General features: G+C 47.8%; 1 protein-coding gene across 1 annotated transcript in view; it reads right to left on the bottom strand.

Moving 5' to 3' along the window:
* Nucleotides 1–21,545, bottom strand: part of MBTPS1 (membrane bound transcription factor peptidase, site 1) — a 45,162-nt gene extending 23,617 nt beyond the window's left edge. The window contains exons 1-9 of the mRNA XM_018061778.1: nt 21,425–21,545; nt 11,893–12,377; nt 10,908–11,165; nt 7,944–8,147; nt 6,250–6,360; nt 5,743–5,852; nt 4,188–4,304; nt 3,686–3,753; nt 133–235 (exon numbers count right to left, since the gene is read on the bottom strand). Of these exons, the coding sequence (XP_017917267.1) occupies nt 133–235; nt 3,686–3,753; nt 4,188–4,304; nt 5,743–5,852; nt 6,250–6,360; nt 7,944–8,147; nt 10,908–11,165; nt 11,893–12,076 (1,155 nt within the window). The 5' untranslated portion in view covers nt 12,077–12,377; nt 21,425–21,545. The remainder of the gene's footprint in view (nt 1–132; nt 236–3,685; nt 3,754–4,187; nt 4,305–5,742; nt 5,853–6,249; nt 6,361–7,943; nt 8,148–10,907; nt 11,166–11,892; nt 12,378–21,424) is intronic.

The raw sequence follows: 22,318 nt of genomic DNA on the forward strand, positions 1-22,318 counted from the left end.
TGCCATCCGAGGAAGCATCTGCTCGGACGGGAGGGTGAGCCAGACGCATAATTACAGCTCATGGAAGTACACACACATGCACGCGCGCGCACACACACACAGACACTCCAGCAGGAAGAGAGCCCCGCCTACCCAGGTGGTCATTCCCCGCGAGGAGAAGCGGGCGATGTTGTCCTCAAAGTCGATGCCGCCCACTCCGATGACGTCCATCTGGTCAGCAGGGTTGTTCAGAGTCCTGCATCAGGCACAGAGACACAAGGGGAGAGGACCGTTTTAAACGAAAGACTCAAATGAGGGCCAAGTCTGAGTCTGCAGCAGGCGCTCCTGTGGCGCGACATGGGCTGCGGCCCTGGCCGCGCACCGCCACCTCTGCCAGCTCCGTCTCCTCACACTGGACACCCTCTCCCTCTCGCCTTCCTTCCCGCCCTGTCGGCTTCCCACCCTCCTGCACCAGGCTCACGTCTCCCTCTACTGCCAGGCGTGAAGGAACACGCCCTCTGAGCTTCACAGGACCAGTCACTGGCACAGCATCACCTACGTACGCGCCCTCACATCACCTCCCAACTGCTCCAAGTGCGTTCTCCTGCCTCCCCAGCTTGAGTCCGGATCCAGCGGAAGGAACTATAGCCACAGACGTGTTCCTGCCACCGTCAGAAACAAAGCTCTCAAAGGTCTCGGGTAGCTGTCCCCTCCCTCACAGCAACCATGGGGGCCACTCATCTCTCAGCAACCTGAGCTCCTCAGGGAGATGATACGGATGCACCAGGGAAGACCGTGCAATTCTCCCCAGCACCTCAAGGGCACTAGATCTACAAAGAAATGACGGTGAAGCGGGGGGAGTCAAGGTGGAAGTCAAGACGAAGCTGAACTTTTGGAAAGTATAAGAGCACCAGTTATGGAGCTTTGTCTATTTCAGCTCCACCACCAGTAAATGAACTCTGGAACCACAACTGGCTCCATGTAGCTGAAATGACATCAGCAGGATTCTCTGTTTTAACCCATGGAGTCGATCCTGGCACTGCCTCCCTAGCTCACCCACCACCAACACACTACCAGCTGGTTGTACAAAGGCACCACACTGATTTTTCAGTTGGCTGACAGTGAAAGTTTACAAATTTCTGTGACATCAGAGAGCAGAGATTAGAACAGAAATCACTGGCAGAACTTCCCACTGAAGCTAGTACCAAAGATTGCCACCTTCCTGCCCTCCCTCTCCCTGTCAGCCCCACACTTTGTGAGTGTTAAACCCTTAACATACAGAGGAAAGCATCGACAAAGCTTTGCTGGCGCTGAAAAGCGGGACGTGCAGCGTAGACTCCCAGGCACTATTTAGTCCAAGTGTCAAGGGGGCCACACCCCAGAGAGCTCCCAGAAGGGGTACCCACGGGGACAGATCAGGCAGTGCCAGACCTACAATACACAGCTTGGCTTCTTAGTGCATTATGGTCACCCAACCTGCCCTACCCAATGCCAGCAACAAGCCACACCCACTCAGGATGGGCCCTGGTGAGCGGGTACCACCCTCAGCCCGCCCACCAACTGGTGGATCCCGTGAGGCTCCATGGGCAGACACAAATCTGACACCGGGGCCACCTCTCCTGGGATCCTTGCTAACATGCTGAGCACAAGTAGCTCTCTGATTAGAGGCTCCCACATGTGACTGCCCACAGGAGTACAAGGATTCCAGAAGAGTGACCAGCGTGTGCAGAGCAGTCAGGATGGCATGTGGAAGAGCTGGTATGAATGGAAAGGCAAGCCAAGGGTGTGGGGGTAGCGGGGGCAGTCAGCAGCAGGAGCAGGTGATGGCGACCGAAACATGGGGTCCCCAGGGAGACCCAGAGAGGAGCCAGACTTGGGGGAGATGTGCACAGGACAGTGAGCAATGAGGCCACAGCTGTGGAACTCTGCCTCATCCAACTTCCTGCCGGGACACATCCACACCACCTTCACACTAGCAGGGTAGGTGAGCAAGCGCAACAAACACCACGTGGCCCACAGAGACTCCACTGTTTACTGTCTGCTGCTTTCACAGAAAGTCTGCCCACTCCAGGCTAGACTAGAGGAGACCCTGAAACCCAAGGAGAAACTGAGATCTGAGCAGGCAGTAGCGATCCACCGCAGATTCCTAGTTAAGGAAACTGCTTGTCTGCATTTTAACAACAGAAACACGGAAAAAGGAAGGGAAAGGAGCAGCCACCGCTCACAGAGGCTCAGTGTCCACGGCGCTCTCCCTTGGCTGCCTCATGCCATCCTCCAGCCACCACCCTGAGGAAGGTCTTGCGCCCTCTGGAGCCACATGCGGTGGCCAGGCCTCAGGAAAGCAAAGGTCCCTCAGCCTAAGGACAGGAAGACCTGCCTGGCTCTGGCCCACATCTCCTGCGCAGGGAAGGGAGGGCTGGGGAGACTGAAGGCAGGAGAAGGGGCTGGAAACCGACAATAACGTGGGGGTGCTGAGCTGTGGATGGCTGGCCTTGAGCAGGGACATCAGAACTGGGGGAGGGGTAAATGGAGAAACATTAGAAAGAGAAGACAAGAGCGCCTAAAGAGAGATTGCTAAGTAACTGGTGTCTGTCACAGCAGAACTTAGTTGGGGACATGTTTATGCCACTCACACTCGTGAGTCACAACCTGGACCCCCACAAGGAGAGTGGGATCAATGACGGAACTGAGGCTGGAAGCATGACCTGGAGCGTCATTAATTTCATCGAGTTCAGCCTAATCCTCCGCCCTGGACAGTTTCACACATGCTGTCAGGGCTCCTGAGGCCTGCTCCATGCAGCCACACAGCCAGGACGCCACGCAAGACAGCACACGAGCTTTGCGGGGCGTGAGCACACAGCCGTGCCAGCGGCTCTCCTGGACCAGGGCACGCGGGGGCAGGACTGAGCGTTCAGTTCTTCTCCTGCATCACCGCAAACCCCCTGCCACAACACTGAACCGCACCCATCCCAGGAACCCATCAAGGACGATGACAGATGCCCCATGCCAAGTGTGTCAGCCCAAGACATTACTAGAGACGCTATTACAGAATAAAACTCAGAGCTGTAAGCAGAAAGGAAATTCGGATCTCTAACAGATACCCCCTGTGAACCAGTGACTAATGTCCCGGATCTCCGGTTACTCTGAAGTGACCTGACTCACCACACAACTGGACACAAAGGGACCCGTCTGTGACACTGCTCTCTGCCCTCCCATCCGATCTGATCCTTCCCGTCTGTGTCCGCCATGCCAGCCTGCACGCTCTCCTGTTAAGTTTTGCTGCATCTGCATCTTTTCCTAAAAAGGCAGGCATCTCATCTACCTCCTCACCCTGTGCCCTGCGCACAGTGGGTCTCAATAAATACTGTGGAACCCACTTATTTCTAGTAGATTTACTCTCCTGACTGCTTGCAGGAGTAAAAAGAGTAGAATAAAAACGTTAGGCCTCCAAATTGCTATTTTCAGTAAAAGTGAAAAAAAAAATTACACAGAAACAAGACTGTCCTTGAGTCACAACCGCTGGAGTATGTGGGTACCTGAGATTCATTACTAAGTCTTTTTTGTATGTATTGAAAAGTTCCACAACGCAAAGTTTTAGATAGATACAAACAGGTACAGAAAAATACAGAGACAGACAGACAACAGTGTTTCAGTTATTTCAAGGAAAAAGATACCTCTAAGGTCATTCCTATCAAGAGATACTTACCCATAAAGAGGCCCATCATTGCCAATAGCAGAAACCATGATGACATTGTTAGCTGTTAATTCCCACACCTACAAAATTAGCAAGCATTTACTTATGAAAGGACATCACTTTTAGACAATCAACATATAAATGTCCAAAAACAACTTTCAAAAACAGAACTAAAACATAAGAGATCCCCTGGAAGTGCAACATCGGGCCAGGACAGACACGGTACGTCTGGCAGCCACTGTGTCTAGAAGAGAGACTCCAGGACACAGGTCCCTGCGGCAGAGCAGACCCGGACTTTCCTGACACGCCCAGAGAAGACGGGCCTCATGCTCAGGTGAGAGGCACCAACGCGGCGCCGTGACCTGCTGCCCACAAGTCTCTGCAGCTCACGCCCTCAGAGCTGTCCCCACGTGGGTGACAAAGCCACCAGCAGGCTAGACACCAAGCAAAGTGGGGAGGGGAGAGCAGGAGCCGCCACCACGCCAGCACAGGCCCCTGCAGAGACAGGGCCAACCTTGTCGACGAAGGGGTGGTCCATGAAGTCAGGGCCGCCGATGCTCAGGTTCAGCACATCAACCTTCCTGAGGATGGCGTAGTTGAAGGCGTCCAGGAACCAGGACGTGTAGGAGACCTGGCCGTGAGAAAACAGGGCTTCAGGACTTGCAGTGAAACCTCCAAGTACCAGGCTGCCAGCGGCATGGAGCAGTCACGTGAACTTCAGAAAGAGGTCCCAAGAACCACGAAGGCTCTACCAGGTACACTACACCCAGAGCCTCCGCTCCTCGGGCCTGGACGCTGGGGAGGGCAGGGTCCCAGGTCCTGTCCCGCCGGGTCTCACATCCAGCACCTTCCTGACCTTACAGCCCGCCTGCCCGCCCAGGGGAGACCCCAAACTTCTAGTTGCCGCTCTTGCAGAAGGACCTGTCCTAAGACACATCTATTCAGTTAAGTTTTTCCAAACAGTTCAACATATTTAATATTCTTTATTCCTAAATAGACTGAACGTCATTTCACAGAATTATTTCTCTAATAGTTATTATTTCTCTCATAGCTTCCTCACAAAAGTTAAATTACTTCATGTACCACCATTCAGGTGCTTTATAAGATACAAAATTAAACAGAGTAGAAAATGATAGACTGAAAACAACGGAGTAAAGTGCTGCAGGGAATAAAGACTTTCAATCCAGAATTTGAGACTCAGTTAAAATAGTTTTTTGAGAATAAAGATGAAATAAAGATATTTTCAGATAAACTAGAGCTGAGAGAAATCATAGCTAACAGACTGCATTACAAGCAATACTAAAGGCATCTCTTCATGCTGAAAGGAAATTATATGATGTGGAAACTTAGATCCACAGGTAAAAATAAAGAGCACTACAAATTAAAAGCGTGAATAAACATAAAATGTTAAAAAAAAACAGTAGAAAGAGAATATGATTCAGAATTATGCTTTTTAAAGGCTCTTAAACAAGACAATATAGTTACACTTGCTTGAACATGCAAAAAACATTCTAGGAGGAGAGGATATAAGCACAAAAGAAAGCATCACATGGGGGACTTGGGGAAGTGAGGTAAAAACCTGCTGGATGGAAGGGTTGGGAGAATTATCCCTGTGTGCCCTGGATGTTTGTGAATTATGTATTACCTGGGCAAAAATTAGACTTTAACAATAAATAACTAGCCAGGACCCTCCCTCTTTCCAGGAACATTTCCAAATGCAGACCGAGGGCGCAAGCTTCTAAATCCTCATGACTCAACATGATGCTGGGTGCTGGGCACAAGTGACCCCAGTCCAGCAAAGCAGCAAGAGCACAAACGTGGATTATCCTCAAGTACACGTGTGCCCGAGGCATCGTGGACAGGAGAAACGGGAGGGCAAGGAATCCCCCTGGAGTAGAGCCTTTGGTGTTCCGGTGAGGCTGGTGAAGGGGGCGGCGGGAGGAGGGCAAAGCCACGTGGGGGGCCGGGAGATGCTCAGCACCATGGATGTGCATTGCCTTTAAACCAGCCTGCTCTTTTCACATTGTAAAACCAATTCTTTAAGTTTTAGGGGCCCTCAAAACACATACCTGGTTGTTGGTAAAGACTCTGAAAATATGAAGTTCTGCGTCGGGAGCAAATCCCTGGCACTCTCTCATGCTGGCTATCACACCTGCCACGAATGTGCCATGGCCCAACCCTGCTGTCCGAAAGGAAAAAGTCATGAAGCACAGCTGCTAATGTGGGCCATCGATTCAAACAGACTCCTTCTCCAAGTCCAAGACACAGTCCCCAGTGCCTCTCCAGGGCCTCCACTCAGAGTCTGCACCTCACCAGCCCCACCTCGGGGGCCAACAGCTTCTGCTCCCCCCAAACAGCAAGGATTCCTCCCACCAGGCAACCCCTCTCCTCAGTCACCTCCCAACCTCCTCTGAGATACTTAGAAAAGCTTCTGCCAAAGGCACAAAGCAACTTGGGTTTGTCTGAATAACTGTCGTATACAGACTATTTAATCATTTACAAAGGAAAATCCCCTCAGCTGATAAAACAGAAGATGGGAGCGACCAGAAATGCCCCTCAGGCCCCCGGCCACCCACCGTCGTCCAGCGTTCGCTCATTGGTCCAGTTGGTTCTCTCCTTCACGTTTTTGAAGTGGGGGTGCTTCTCACTTAGCCCAGTGTCAAACACGGCAACCCTTACATTAGTGCCTTATTCCAAGAAGAGAGTAGAATCGTGTTCAGAAAAACCACTGTTCTGGATTTTTGTGTATAAAATACATTCCCTATTGGGACCCACACAGAACACCAAGGGACCCAGAGGCAAAGCCTGCCCACAGAATGCACACAGTAGGGATGCCTGGGGCCTGGCTGAGCCGAGGCCAGCGAGAGGGACAGCTGAGGATGGCCGACACCAGCTGCTAAGTAAGACCGGTGGACACACAGGAAGTCCCTCTGGCCACCCCTCAACCGTCACCCGCACCCGGGCGTGAAACCACCTCCCCCAAATCCTCCGCTGACAATGGACTGTCCTCTTCAGGCCATTTTCTCCAGGCTCCATTCCCCTTAGAGGGGCCCTGGGGGTAGTGCAGAGCACAAGGCCCTCACTCATAGGAGCGGGGGGCGGCTCCTCCTCCTGACAAGGACTCAGTGCTGTTCACTCATGACAACAACTCTGCAGACACGAGCTTCCACCCACATGCAGGGAAAACCACACTTAAAGGAAAACCACTATACTACACACTTTCCTATAATAACAAGTCTATCTCAGATACTGGCCAAAAGCCAAGTGCACCAATGTGAAATATGACTGACACTGTCAGATCAAGAAATTCTAGAAAATACGTAGGAAAAAAAATACAATATACTCATATTATTTAAAAGCTAACAGGAGTAAGCCTTGATACGTGAATGTCTTTCCAATAAGAGAATTGTGTTTACGTATCAATACTAAATATTAAATAATCAATTTACAATGAAATAACCATCAAAGTATATTGTTTCCTTTTTTTAAATGCACACACAATACTAGAAAATAGCTAGTGTGGGGGAAATAAAAAATGCTTTTCTGATGATTAGAGATTTTCTGTTTTGTGAAGCTTTTGCCCTAAAAAGATAAACCAAGAGGAAATCATCATTTAATAAAATGTCAGTCTCCCGAGTGTTAAGTCTGAGCAGGGGTAAGGTCTCTGGGTCTCTAAGCCAAGGAGAAATGGAAAGACGCTAAGACAAACTGTGACATTTCAGGGGCCAGAGACATGAGCTGATGTTTAGGACCCAAACTTCCACATCAGTTAAAACAGGAATTTTCTGCCATGATTAATCAGTAAGAAAAAACATCTGATTGGCTGTGAGTTCTATTTTCTAAGAAACAGTCTTTAATATTGTTTCCTGCTCTGAAACAAAAAATCACAATCTCGACAATCACTTAGCCATGCTGCACACAGGCCACTGCATGCGAGGATGAGCTCAAATCAAGGTGACATCTCTGGATCTGACTTCCTTCCCCGGGAAATGACAGAACTCCACTGGACTGCCAGTCAGCCCTGGCGTGGGCAGTAAGTACTGTGTCTGCTCACGTGCAACAACAGGAAAGAACATGCCCTGACCACCTCAGAAACATAAGACACACAAAGTCAGCAGGACTAGACAAAGACAGGAGCTGCCACCCACACGCAGGACAAAGGGACAGCTGAGTGCGTCCAGCTCAACCTGCAGAAGCAGATGCATGAGGTGGCACACCCTCAGCTACAGGTGCTGGAGAGGGAGGAGGCCTGCCCGGCCCCCACGCCCACCTGTGTAGCCCATCTGCCACAGCACGTCGGCCTGCAGCGTCTGGGCGACCTGGCGCGGGATGGCCCTGAGCAGCCGCCGACTCGAGTGTCTCCCAGTGGCATGCCAGAAGCCAGAGCCCAGGGAGAGGCTGGCCCTGCGCAGGGGCCGTGACGACTGCCACTTCTGGCTCCAGCGGGTCTCGTTACAGGGCGGGCCAGGTTCAGCTGCAGGCAAGGAAAGAGAGCAGAAACTCAGGATGCATACCTGTCAGGGGAAACTCCTTCCACCAGTGCAGTGACCCCCTCCTGAGACCCCCGTGCGGGAGAGTGACACTCTCTCCCCTCTGCTAGAAGGAACTTCTCAACACAGTTACATCCACAGGACATTATTTAGCCACCACATTCTTCCCAAACAGTTCTTTACCTGGAATCTTCTAACCAATAAGAGGGAGAGAACAACTGATAAAATGATTACTTCTAAAGAAATAAAGTCAGTTTTGATACTGAAACAGAAGAAATGCTTGGTATTTCACCAACCACTTATTCTCCACGAACCAAAGGGGGTGGGGGGGTGGGGGGCAGAGTGCCAGAAAACGTGCACCAAGGAACGGTGCAGTTTCTCCATTTACTGTGTGATCTCAGACAGAAGAAGTCCTGTGACCCCAGGACACCTCGCTCCGACCTTGTCCTACTGTGACCTGTTCAAGGTCCTCAGCGTGAGTATCTATTAGAACATCGCCCTTCAAAAACCAAAACACCTACACAGGACTCGGGGAGACCTGCTGGGGGCAACATTTTACATCTTGATTTTGTTGGCAGGTACTTGACTGCACTTTTATCAAGACCTGCCAAACTGTGCACTAAAAAGCATGAATTTTACCATCTGTAAGCATTTGTTTTTTAATGGAAGAAAAAAGTAGAAATATCACAAGGGTGTGCCTTTACCTTTCAAAAACCATGCTATAAAGAAGAAAAAAACATATTTCAAACCCTTCTCTAGAGGACCACCTGTAATACTACTGAGGTTCAGTTTCTAAAGGAAGTTATTATTGCTCTCCTTCTGGTCTCACCAGGCTACACCCATGAAAATACAAGGACCTGGAGAAATACACAGTTGTGTCAATTCCATTAAGTGACTCTTTGCACACTGCAACTGAAACAATTCTGCACTGACCCTCCCATATTGACTCTGTGCCTTCAGTCAACAGCCAGGGCACTGACTGAAGGACAATATTCAGACCAAGGAGGGTCTGTCATGCTCTCCCTCCAGCAGACCATACTACACCCGGAGGACTCGGTTCTGGCTTTACTCGTTAGGAGCAATTTAGAGAAAACGGGACATATTTGCAAGCAAGCCATTAAAAGGGTAAGGCCAGGTCCTATGAGTAGACCCTGAAGGAACTGGTATCTATTATCCGAGAGACAAGTAACAGATAGGGGACACCAATCTGTCCTCCAAACGCCTCGCAGTGCTGTCTCGTGGAAATCAGGTCAGCTCTGTCTTACAGCCCACCGAGACCAGGGGTGGGATCCAGAGTGTGACAGGTTCCCACCCTAAATAAAGCAAAGCATTCTAACAATAGAGCCACAGAAAACTGAGTTGGGTTTTTCGGCTGCACCATGCAGCATACAGGATCTTAGTTCCCTGACCAGGGATTGAACCCAGGCCCCAGCACTGAAAGCTCAGAGTCCTGACCACTGGACCGCCAGGGAATTCCCAAAAATGAACATTTAACATCTGCTTATAACAGCCCAAGAACTCTGCTAAGCTCTCTTCACATGCACTATTTCCTTTCACCTTCAGAAGAACTCAGGTGGGTAGCATCATCTCCATTTTCTGGATGAGCGGAAGCTTAAAGAAAAGATGCTCACCACAGGTACCCACAGCTCATGACCAGAGGAAGAGGTACATCACTTCCTTTCAGGGCAGCCCAGCAGCTGACAACCATGCTGGAGAGGACACAGAAGGGGACCCCGAACCATGAAGCTCCATGTACTCCCCATGCTACCACATTTTCTAAAATATTCTGCAGCTCTTTAAAGAATAAAAAGACACAAGGCATACATTTGGCTAACTGCACAGGTCTGATTTGTTTTTATCTTCATGGATTGCTTTGAGGTGACTGCTTTTCAAAGAGAACACATGAAACATGGACTAATGGAAAGAGCTCTGCAAGGTCAGACACCCCTGAACTCCGTAGCTGGCACGTGAACTGGCTTGTCCCCGGGTGTGTTTTTAAACCTCAGAGGCTCACAGGCCTCTTATTTCATTTCCCTTCTAATGAAAGAAACAACAATAAGCAGTAACAGCTATTATCTATTTGCTACCCCAGTTTCTGACGGACAGGGAAAAACCCTTTCCCCTGCAAGTAGTACACCTGCTTTGGAAACTAGCATATTCTAATCCTCACTTGGTTATCTGAGAAGGAACTTCTCTCCACAGGCCCGTCGTAAGGACTCGGGGAGTGAGCCCTGGAGCTGAAAGGGACTCAGCAAATTCCTTCCATCCCCGCACGTGCCTGGCTTCCAGCTTCAACAAGCCCAGCCGAGGCACAATGGTGCACGGTCAGGAGGGTCTGAGAAAAGCAAAATGAAACCCAAAGGAAAGGCATTTTGCCAGATGCATCCAAAATAAAAACTCGCACTGAAAGACACAAAATGCAAGCAAGGAGACTCAAAGACACCATCTTAGTTTCCAAGCATGAAGGGGCGTCAGGGCCTCACAGCCTGAAGGCTCTGAGAGAAACCTGGTGAAAACCTCTTCCCACACAACAGAGATCATTCTTACTGCAAACTTTCAATCAGAAGCACAAAGTCTCTTTTCTGGTTTTTTTTTATTCCTGCTGAGAAAGTGTTCACAGCTGATGAAAGACAGGGTGTTCACTGTACTATTTCTCAGATACTGCCCTGTGTCAACACACACATCCCCTCTGCTTCCAGCACAGCAGAAATGCACACAGACCAGCCCTCGGGAGCAGTACTCACCCTCCGTGTACTTGAGGGAACGAAAGACTTTCCGCTGGGGTGTTACCCGCTTGATGTTTGGATGGTCTTCAAGAGTCAGCAGCCCCGCCTTCTGTTTCTCTTTTATCTGAATCACCTCAAAATCACTAGGGTAGTCACTGGATGGATTGTTTCGAGGTATAATTCTCCAGTTGTCAATTGCACTGCTCTTCAGGGCGCTTGAAATAAATGAATTTCTAGCTTTGGCCGTAAAGTATCCATTGAAAGCCACAATGTACTCTGAAATCAATGACCACAAAATAAAAATAAGAACTCACAAACCTATATTATGACATTATATAAGAGTATATCTAATATAACGTTTTCCTGGTAAAAGAGAACATATATATCATAAAACCTACAGGAGAAAGAGCAGTAAACAGACTAAACATCCTGGATGGCAGTTTCCAGAGTTCTGAGCTACAACGATCTGGATGAACCCCAATGATCACAGGACACATCACTCAAAACCAGACACCTGAGCTATTTTTCAAACACCGAATGTTAAGAGAAGTTTGAGCATATGACAGAGAAATGCACGTAAGGTTTCAAGGAGGAAGGAGGAATTCAGAGGAGTGAAGGCTCTCTTCTTCCTGAGAAGTTAACAAAACTTAGAGCAGATCTTATAAGACTCATTGCTTAGTTATTCACAACTGGTCACATAAACTTTCAGCCCCTCCAAAGTCCTTCACCAGCTACCAAGACATCTGTCCCATGGAATCCAAGTTTAGGGAAATAATTCAGAATTGTCAATTTCTTTGCTTTATATAAAATAATTAAACTGAAAAACCAAACCAGCAGAATTAATATACAAACACTACGCACTTAGCCCATTTGACATTCATTGCAGAAGAGAGGGAAATGTTTTTGGCAAAAGCTAATGTTTATAATAAATCTGAAAAAAAGAAAACAAAAAACCCCAACACACTGAGGGGGAAGTCCCTAACATTTAAAATAATATCATTACCATATTCCACAACCGTTGAGGAGAACTCCACCTTCAAAGCCAGGTGGGAACAGCCGGGGCATGGGGCCTTTTCAAAAGGTTTCTTTTCCAGTCTGTCGCCCAGATGCTTCTTCCCGCAGAGCAAAACCACCAGCAGAAGCAGCCAGATGTTGACAAGCTTCATGGTCGTAGTGAGTACGGTCATAAAATTGCATAAACTCAAATCGCACTTTTTTCTTTCTTGATTATAAGTTAATTTTTGTTTCAGCTAAAAGCTGAAACATTACTGATCCGCCATTTTACAGTCTTGTCCAACGTAAATAAAAGTTAAATTTCATGGCCCCTTGTGGCTTGGCCTGAAACAAGGCTTTCATTTCTTTCTTCGTTTCTTCTCCATCTTGGGCCTCAGGCTTCGCTCACTCTGGCCCAGACCCCTGAGTCCTACACTCCATGTGCACCACGGAACCAAAGGCCAGCGGGGATGAGTGATCACTCTGTGAGCCAGTCTACAAAACAAAGCAAGCACACAGGGACATGAGCAGCACACCGACAGAGCCACGGAGGCTTCGCGGTCTCTGAAATTTGGATAAGCCACACCAGCTATAAGACAAAACAAATGCCTGATGCAACCAAGAAACATCTATGAGCTCATTTTAATTTAGTTACTCCTCACCCCTTTCAGGGAGAAAAGAAAGTTTTAAGACAGCTTCAAAAATAAAACAGGATAAATGAGAAAAACGGAGGAAAACAAGGATAACAACCCCCAGAATACTAAGCACATTTGCCCTGAGCTAATGAATGGGAGTCATGACTCTGCTGAAGTTCCTTCCCTTTGCCTCCATTTCAGATTCTCGTCTTTTCCTATCCTGCGCATTTCTTTATCCCCAGGGCGTTGCCCTAATCAGCACTTTAATCCCCCATGTGCACGGTTAGTCCCTCAGTGTGTTGCACTCTTTGCAATCCAAGGCTCCTCTGTCTATGGGATTCTCCAGACAAGAACACTGGAGTGGGTTACCAATTAAATTCCACCAGTTTTTCAAGTAAAAGCTTGGTACACATCCTTTTCTTTCTACTGTAAAAGTAACATCTAAGAACAGACTAACTTCCACACAATTCATGTACCTACCACCCTATAAGACACACTGTGCTTTGAAATTACTCAAACTACACTTTTTCACGTTTTGAAGTATTTTCTGCCGATTCTTTGAAGAGAGCATGGAAGAGTTTTTATTGTCAGTAAATGTATTTTACCTGAAGCCTCAACTTAAAGACTCTCAACCTGTGTTATAAAATCAGATTCTCTCTTTACTGGATGTGGTATGAAAGGACGGACAGTTGGTGAGGTAAAAGCTGCTGCCAGAGAAAAATGTGATTTGAGTATTAAATTGCATGTAAGCACAAATACCTTTCAAAACATCTGAATGGCAAAGAAAGGGTAATTCTTCACAGTGAAGAACAGAGCAGCAGTTAAAAAACAAAAAACACACACTGTAGCACGTCCAGAAAAACATACTGCACAATTCACATCAGAAACAGAAATAACCCAGCAGAGGGAAAAAAGAGCAACGAGACAATCCTTCCTTCCATAGCTACTTGTTTCTAAGAAGAAAACATTTAGGACAAGGAGTCAGCCCCTTTTTGAGAGAGGTGTGTCAAGGTATTAATAAACCCATTCTTCCGGCAGAAACTGGTATCTGAGAATAACAAGGGGTTTGTGGTTTGTAGGACTATTCACGTGTGCTTCTATAGGAAAGCACTGATGAACAAGAAAACAGTGATAAATACAGATAAGCAGTTGGAGTATCTGAACAATCTTTGCAATAATAATTAGTACATTCATCATTATAACAAATGATATGAAAAGCAGGCCTAACTCGAACTGGAAACCAAGGTTGGTGGAACAGGGTTAATCAGATAGAAATGAAACATTAAAAGCTATTTTCATAGCAACACGGAGAACAAGAGAATGTCAATCATATAAACAATTAAAAACAACGACCAGAAGAGAAAGATGGAAGAAAAGCAACAGGGGACACCAAAAGCCACCCCAACCTGTTTTAGAGGAAGCCACGTGGGAGCGAGCCCCAAGTTTCTGTTCATATTTGGTCCTCGCAGCAAGGAGGTATCACAGAATACAATTACCTGAAGCATACACCTGGCTCATCGTATTACAGGTCAAAGACGAGAAAGCTAATCACAGTGATAAAGGCTCGTGTGATATAGGAAATGAACGTACAGTGAAAAAACAATTAAAAAATAAAATACAAACAATGCTACAGAATCTATGACACATTTGGACTGGATACCACACAAATATTAGTGAGCGACACTAGTGAGCAAATGTTAGACTCAGTAAGTTGAGTTACATCAACTTTCATTAAACATGTTCCAAAATAATTCACACACAGGTAAAGACAATGAACTTAAAAATCAGCCTGTGGGGAGAGAAGGCTGATGCTCTCTTACAACTGAGGCAGTGGCCACGCCATCACTGGGGGTGGCAAGGCCAGCCCCCAGCTACGGACCTCTGCAGCCCTGGCCTGTCTGCTTTAAAGATACAGTCCCCTGCTCCTCCGTGGGGCTCTGGAGGCACCCCTCACCGTGTCCACGATGGCTCCTTCCACTCAGTCACCAGTGCAGACCTGGAGAGCACGCTCCCCCGGCCAAGCAGACCATCTAGTAGCAAACACACATGCAGCAACAAGCACAGGTAAGCACAGAGGATGGAAACACAGACACCTACACAGACACACAGGAAAGGGAAAACGCTTTTTATGAAAACAACAGGCTGAGGACAAGAAGGCAGGTGTTGGTGGGAGAGCCTCAGCAGCCCAGCCTGTGTGGAGTGATGGAGACGGCGGTGGGGGCGGGGTGGGGGGGCCCTGGCGAGGGGCATCAGAATCTGAGTGAGGGGTCAGCAGCGACAGAAGGACACTGATTCGGTCAAATAAATATTTTGTAGAGAATGGGAGGCACCTTTCTCACCATCAGAGAAGGAAGTCTCAAACATGAAGGGAAACACTGGAATGAACCATGCAGGATGACAATGGAAACACTGGTGTGAATGCAAGGTTTTCAACAGATGCAGAAACATACACTCACACCAACATATGGACGCGTATCTCTTAGCTCTGTCTGCTCAAGGAAAGAGCACGGGGGCAGCAATATTCTCACAGGAGGGACCCCCTCACCCCCACTAGTGCCCAGCACTGCTTTTCCAAACACTATACTCCACTGGAAGAAATCAGTCTCCTTAGAGAGCGAGCGAGTTTCAGGCTGGGCAAGGTAAAAAGAGACAAATCTGGAACATCTGTGGCAAAGAGGAAGAAGGGCTCTAGAACGGTGGGGAGGGTCACAGGGGCTCGCTGGGATCTGAGCATCAAAGTAAACAGTGACAGTAACAGATCTTGACCCACTGAAGACAAAAGGAAAACACGAGTCCACCATGGAATTACACACAGAAAAGACACTGAAGTGCAAAGAGGATTAAGCTCTTCACGTGATCTCAGAATGCCTCCCAACAAAATCCTGAGTTACAAAAGGAAGTAGAGGAATGCTAGGATGGAGATGCTTCATCAAGTTAACCAGAGATGGGACAAACAGACCCGGGTCCACCAGGCAGACATGGTGGAAGAGCCTGGCATCTCCTGAGGCGTTCCTGCCAAAGACACACAAGTTGAATCAGGTCATGAGGAAACATCAGGACCCAAACTGAGGGACATCTTTCAGAACAACTGGCCTACAACCTCCCTAAGTACTGAGGGAATGAAAACCAAGGAACGGCTGAGATTAGGCTCCAGACTGAAGGCAACTCAAGACTCTGAACTGGATCCCTTTGCTGTGAGGATGTTACTGGAACAAACAACTGGCAAAACCTGCATGGGACCAGCCTGTGATTAGATGGTGGGGGAGTATCATGACTAACTGCTGGACTCCGAAGGCTGCCGTGGTTATGGAAGAAGGTCCTTGCTCGCAGGAAATGCCCGCTAGAGTAACTGGGGATCAAGGGCATCAGGTCTGCAACTTACTTACAAATGCAGAGAAAAAAGGGCTTGTACTATTCTTCCACCCTTTCTGAAATGGTAGAAATGGTTTCCAATATATACAAAGAAAAAAAAAAAAGGCCCTATATTTAGTCTCAGCTGCTAGGACTGCCCTCAATGAATTTGCAAATGTAGGGGAGGTGTGGAGGCAACTTTAAGCCTAAGCCTCTTGCAGACTCAGTCTGCACCAACCGATGTATGCACAACCAGACCACGGACCTTGTCAAGCAGATTTACAGCCATCAACTGTCACACAGAATGACACCTGACATCCCAAGATACATGCTGAGCTACTCAAAGAGAAACTGAAAGTATTTCTCATTCTGAGGAATTAAGGAATTGAGATAGTGAACAACTGCTAGAATTAACCCCGGTGACTCTATAATTTACATCATAAAAGTCAAGTAACATTTTGACAGACAAAACCGAGACAGCCAGATAAAATGAAATCAAGTTTAAGAATTCAACTTGAATACTTTCCTAGTTTGCTAGTGAATGTCAAAAACTCTTATGACCTTTAAGAGTGGAAACTTGTCAGTACGGGAATGTAAAAAACTTTTAGCCCTGACAAATTCGGTAATAACAACAATGAACACATACCGAGCACTCAGCATGTGGCAGACACTATCCTATGTAATGTGCATGTATTAACGCACTTAATCCTTACAACAATCTGTCCCCACCCCACTTTCAACAAGAAAACTGAGGCCTAGGCTGGCTCAGCACTGCCTGGAGTCACCTGGCCTCCGAGTGGGGAAGCTGGGCTGGGAACGTGGGCGGTCTGGCTCCAGAGGCCACTCTTAAGAGGAAGGTTACCCGGCTTTCCTGAAATCCACAGAAGTATGAATCTGAGAGCACACAATTTATTTCCAAGGCTTTTAACTGGGAAAAATCAGAGACCACCTAAAATGCAACAGAAAACTAGCTAAATAATTCATGTATATTATGGAATGCAATACAGCAATTTAAAATCAGGCTCCTTGGGAAGGCTGAATAATGGTTCCCAAACGATGTCCACATTCTTATCCGCAGAACTTATGAATGTTACTTTATATTGCTGAAAGGACTCAGCAGGTATAACTAAAAGGATGTTCTGAAGGGGAGAGCATCCTGGATGGTCCATCTGGGTAAAGCATAACGACAAGAGTCTTTATAAGAGGGAGGCAGGGGAGTGATGGTGGGAGCGTGAGGCTGAAGTGATACCAGGAGGAGGTCAGGCACCAAAGTCTGCAGGTGCCTCTGGATGCTGGAAAAGGGAGGGAAACACATGCTCCCTGGAACTTCCAGAAGGAATGAAGCTGACACCTTGACTTCAGCCCAGTGAGACTGATCTCAGACTACTGACCTCCAGAACTGCAAGACAACAAATCTGTGTTATTTTAAGCCAACAAGTGTGTAGAAATTTGTTACAGCAACCACAGGAAACTAACATATTTCCCAGAGAATATGGGGGAAGTGCTAATGAAATATTAAGTAAAACAGTTAATGTGATCCAAATTTTCATTTTTAAATATCTATATGCACCAGGGAAAAAGATAACTTTGTGCAATAAAACTTGCACAGTCAAAATGTTAAAGATGTAATTTCAATTATACACATAGCAGAGCTTAAAAGGGATCTGCATGTGTGTGTGCTAAAACACTTCAGTCATGTCTGACTCTCTGAGACCCCATGCGCTGTAGCCCACCAGGCTCCTCTGTCCATGGGATTCTCCAGGCAGAAATACTAGAGTGGGTTGCCATGTCCTCCTCCAGAAAAGGCACTTAAGGTTATGCTTTCAGCTAGTTCATTCTAAACAGATTTGCCGTCTGTAACATCACTTACTTATAGGGCCTGGTTAGGGTTGCCTCTGGATCCACTAACTGTTGACTGGATTTAATTCCTATAAATTCTTTATGTAGAAGGCCTGGTTGTTTTTCCATACAAAGGTACACCCTAAAAGATGGTATTTAACATTATGGATTTTCCATAAGTATAATTATGTCTCTAATACAGGTACAATCAAAAAATACTTGATATTAAATACTAAATGTAAAATACAAAGCTCAAATAGCTCAAATAATACAACGCCAGGAATAAGATTCAATGGGACGTGGATAAGAGGGAGACCAAGTAGAGATGTATTACCTGGGCAGGCAATAGTCAAACATTCCTTACAGCCCAGAATCTTCTATTGTGCATTATAAAACAGTGTCACTAGGATTATGATTCTGGGTATAGCTAAAGTACATACAAATTTGTTTCTTTGCAAATAATTAAAGAACACAAGTCAAGAAAATGACTTTTATCACCCAACAGTCATCTAATTAGGAAGATGTGCCTTGCTTTTTAATGACCCTTTACTGAAACAGATCCAGAGAAAATTGTTTAGGTCACAAAAGGGTACCATTCAGTTCAATCAAAATTTGGCTGTAAAAATACCACTTTCATAACTAATTGCACACTTGACTGTATTACCATTGTTTAACAGGCTAACATTTGAGAGATGCCAGACCACAATATCTTAAAACAAAGGTGTATTCTTAAGCCTGATTGAACCATTCATTCTGGCACATTCAGCCATCAGTAGGTTTTATAGGGGGAAATTCAGCCCTGCAAGTCAAGAGCACCAAAGTCCAGAGTCATGGCCCACACTGTTTTTATTGTCTGCTCTTTCACAGAGGCTGCTGCTGTCTCCTCACTCTCTTTACCCTCCCACCATCCAGGACCGGCCAGCCACACAGGAGGCTCGCACTTGCCGCATCTTAAACTCATTCCTTAACCTTAGGAAAAAAGACATCCTCGATATTAATAAACCAAGTGAACAGATTTCTGTATCAGGTCAAAACTAATTAGGCCACAGGGAGGAGGAAATCAGTCTCAAGCTGACTCAGACCATACACTGAGAGACCAAGGTCCATCTCCCATTCTTAATATTTCAAGTCATCAAGGGCTGGACTTGCCAAGTTCTTCCAATAAAATATATGCAGAATCTCAACTCTCTTCTGATGTAAAGGGGCAGATGCAAATACAGCCCCCCCCCCACTCCACTTAAAGCACTGCACCAGGAGCCACATGCAGTCTATTGGGCCTGCAGCCTCTAGTTACTCTGGCACTGTGGCTGCCACACAAAGGAAAGAGACAGCAGGCGGGACAAGAACCATCTCCCACAAGACTGACAGGCAAGGTAATCACACAACATGAGAAGGACGCGAAGAGGATGATCAAACCTCCTGACTCTTCAGAAGGGAGCCTGCAACATCCCATGGGGTCCAAGGAGCTTCTAAGGCTCTGCAAGCACTAGACTAGAAACGCTTTCTTTACAGACGCAACCAATTCCTGATTATAAGAGTACTTGGGGAGCACAAGGGAGTTAGCTTAGGGCCAGGGTCCCACCTGGCCAAACCAGGTGTCCCCCTCCCCACCTCTAACAAAAAGGGCTCTAGCCATCTGCTTCATACATGGCAACAAAAAACATTATCTGAAAGAAGTGTCCTGCATGAATGGATAAACAAAATGTGTTACATGCAAAGAGCGGACTATTAGTGTCCCGTAAAAAGGAATGAAGTATTGAGGGAAAGGGTAAACTAGTTTAGGATTATCAGACATACAACACTATATATGGGGGCTTCCCTGATGGCTCAGATGGTAAAGAATCTGCCTGCAAGGCAGGAGACCCGGGTTCAATCCCTGGGTCAGGAAGATCCCTCGGAGAAGGGAACCGCAACCCACTCCAGTACTCTTGTCTGGAGAATTCTAAGCAAAGAGTCAAAGCGGTTGTAAAGATAAACAAGGACATACTGTACTGCCAGGGGCCAGCGTGAGGAACTCCGCCCATGGCACTGTACATCATGAGCTTCCTAGGTGGCACTACTAGTTAAGAACCTGCCTCCCAATGCAGGAGCTGTGAAGAAACATGGGCTTGATCCCTGGGTCAGGAAGATGTCCTGAAGGAGGGCATGGCAATCTGCTCCAGTATTCTTGCCTGGAGAATCCTGTGGACAGAGGAGCCTGGCAGGCTACAGTTCATAGTCACACAGAGTCAGACACGACTGAAGCAAGTTAGCACTGTATAGCACAGAGAACTATATTCAATATCTTGTAATAACCTAGAATGGAAAAGAATCTGAAAAAGAATATACATATGTAAAAATCAATCACTTTTGCTGGGCACCTGAAACTAATACAACGTTGTAAAGCAATTATACTTCAATTAAAAAAAAAAAAAAAGAATGGCACACTGATACAAGGTACAAATTACATGAAGTTTAAAAATAGTATGAAAAACAAAAGAAGCCAGACACAATACTCACATATAACCCCATCTAAATACACAAAATATTCAAAAAAGACAAGTCTAAGGAGACAGTAAATTAGTGGTCACCTGGAGCAGGAGTTAGAAATGGTCACTGACTGCAAATGGGCACTATGGAGGATCTTTTGGGGATGGAAGAAATGTTCTAAAACTGGATTATGATGATTGCACAACTGCAAATTTACAGGGAAAAAAAGCTGAGTAAGCACACTTAAAAACAGTAATTTTAACCTTAATAAAGCGCTCACGTTAAAAAAAGTGTGTGTATATACATATATATATATATGTAAAATGGGTGTTGCAGATTAAAAGTTGGGGGGAAAAAAAAAATCACTGTTCTCCAAACCCCTCATTTTTATACTTAGGCAAACTGAAACCTTGAAGCGAGAGCGCTACTTACCAGCAGTCAAGACTATAGGGCCAAAGGAAATGAAATTCTTCAGTTCAACTCCGAGACCTTAGGCCACTCTCTTACTTGGAAGTGTCCTTCGGAATCTAAAGTAAATATTTAACTTAATCTGCATAGGCAAATAGGCCAAAAGTCTCAAGGGCGCTAACCCAGACAAGGGGAAAACATCTTAAATGAACGTAAAGGAGACGGTGTACAACAGTCTTAGGCAGCACGTGAAACTCCTACGGGCCTGAGAGTCAACCAGAACCTCCCCGACCCAAATAACCGGCGAGGTTCTTACCCCGCATTTATGAAAAACCAGACTCGGAAGGGGCAGGAATCGAGGTCCCTTAAGACCCCACAGCAGGCTCCCCTCTGGGAAGCAGACCGAGAACCGCGGTCTGTTCCGAGGCTGAGGGCCCGGACCAAGCACACGGTGTGACTCCGTCAAAGTTCACTTCAGATAAAGGAAGCGGGGAAGTTGAGCGACCACCGTGGCGTGTCAACGCGCAAAGAGGGCCAGGCGGGGAAACCGGCCGGCAGTCCGGCCGGGGCGAGCGGCGGGACGGCGCGGCTCCCGCGGGCAGGCAAGCGGCGCACCGGCACGTCGCCACCGCTCGTCCTCCCCGCGCCCCCCCACCGCCGCCCCCGTACCGCCCGGTTCGCGCCCGCGCGGCTCCAGGGGCGCAGAGAGGCCCCGCCGCCGCCGCCCCCGCCCCAACAGACCCCCGCCCTCGGGGCCTCGAGCGCGGCAAGCAAGCCAGAGCGCGCAGGCGACAGGTAGGGAGGGCGGGCGGCTCAGAGGAGCGGACTTGCCTGACTTACCTGCGGCCGCCTCAGGCTCGGGTCTGCTGGGCCCGGGATAACGGCGCCTCCGCCGCAAACACGCCTCGGGTCTCCATTCGGGGCTGTTTACTCCCAACTCTCGCGAGACTGCGCGATTGGGGCGGGGACACCGACGGCCCGGAACGCCGGACCCTGCCGACCGTGCGTGCCCTGCGTGCGCGCGCTGGACGCCGAGGTCCCGGGGCGGGGGGCACCCTGGCCGGGAGGAAGGGTGGAGGTCTCGCGACGTTTGTGGCCCTGGGGCAGGGGCGGGGTCAGGTTGCTGGGACTCGGCCCCAGTCGGGAGAAAGGACGATTGGAGTGGGCGGATGGGGGAATTCACTAGAGCTCAGGAAACCTGTATGGCCCCCGAGCGGGCGCAGCCTTTCGGAGGACAGCCGTGGCGGAACAGCCACTGAACGTTCATATTCATCCAGTGCTCTCCTCCTGGGGCCTGTAGAGCCAGGTGCGGCGGCGCTCGCCCTGCAAACCTCTACCCGTTTAACCCTCGCTGCAGCTCGGATACAGGCGAGTCAAGTGCTTACTTAAGGCCGGATGGTGCGAGTACTCACCAGACTCCCACCCTGACAGGCGAGACCCCGGCCTGAAGTCCGGTCTGCTCTACTCTTAACCCCTCCCAGCGTCGCCTGGACCACGGACGCCAAGCGGTGACCCGTTCTGAAGAAACAAAGATCAATGTATTCAACTCCCTAAAAGTGCGCCCCCCCCCAATTGTCTGGGTGATTGAGATACTAAAATCACCCACTTAATGTCTAACTGTTGAGCTGATCCACACTAGACATTGGGGACAACTAGGGGATGGAAAGTCTTTCCAGGTGGCGGCAGTGGTAAAGAATCTGCCTGCCAATGCAGGAGACGCAAGTTCGATCCCTG

Source organism: Capra hircus, chromosome 18 (assembly GCF_001704415.2).
Source record: "Capra hircus breed San Clemente chromosome 18, ASM170441v1, whole genome shotgun sequence".
NCBI lineage: Eukaryota > Metazoa > Chordata > Mammalia > Artiodactyla > Bovidae > Capra > Capra hircus.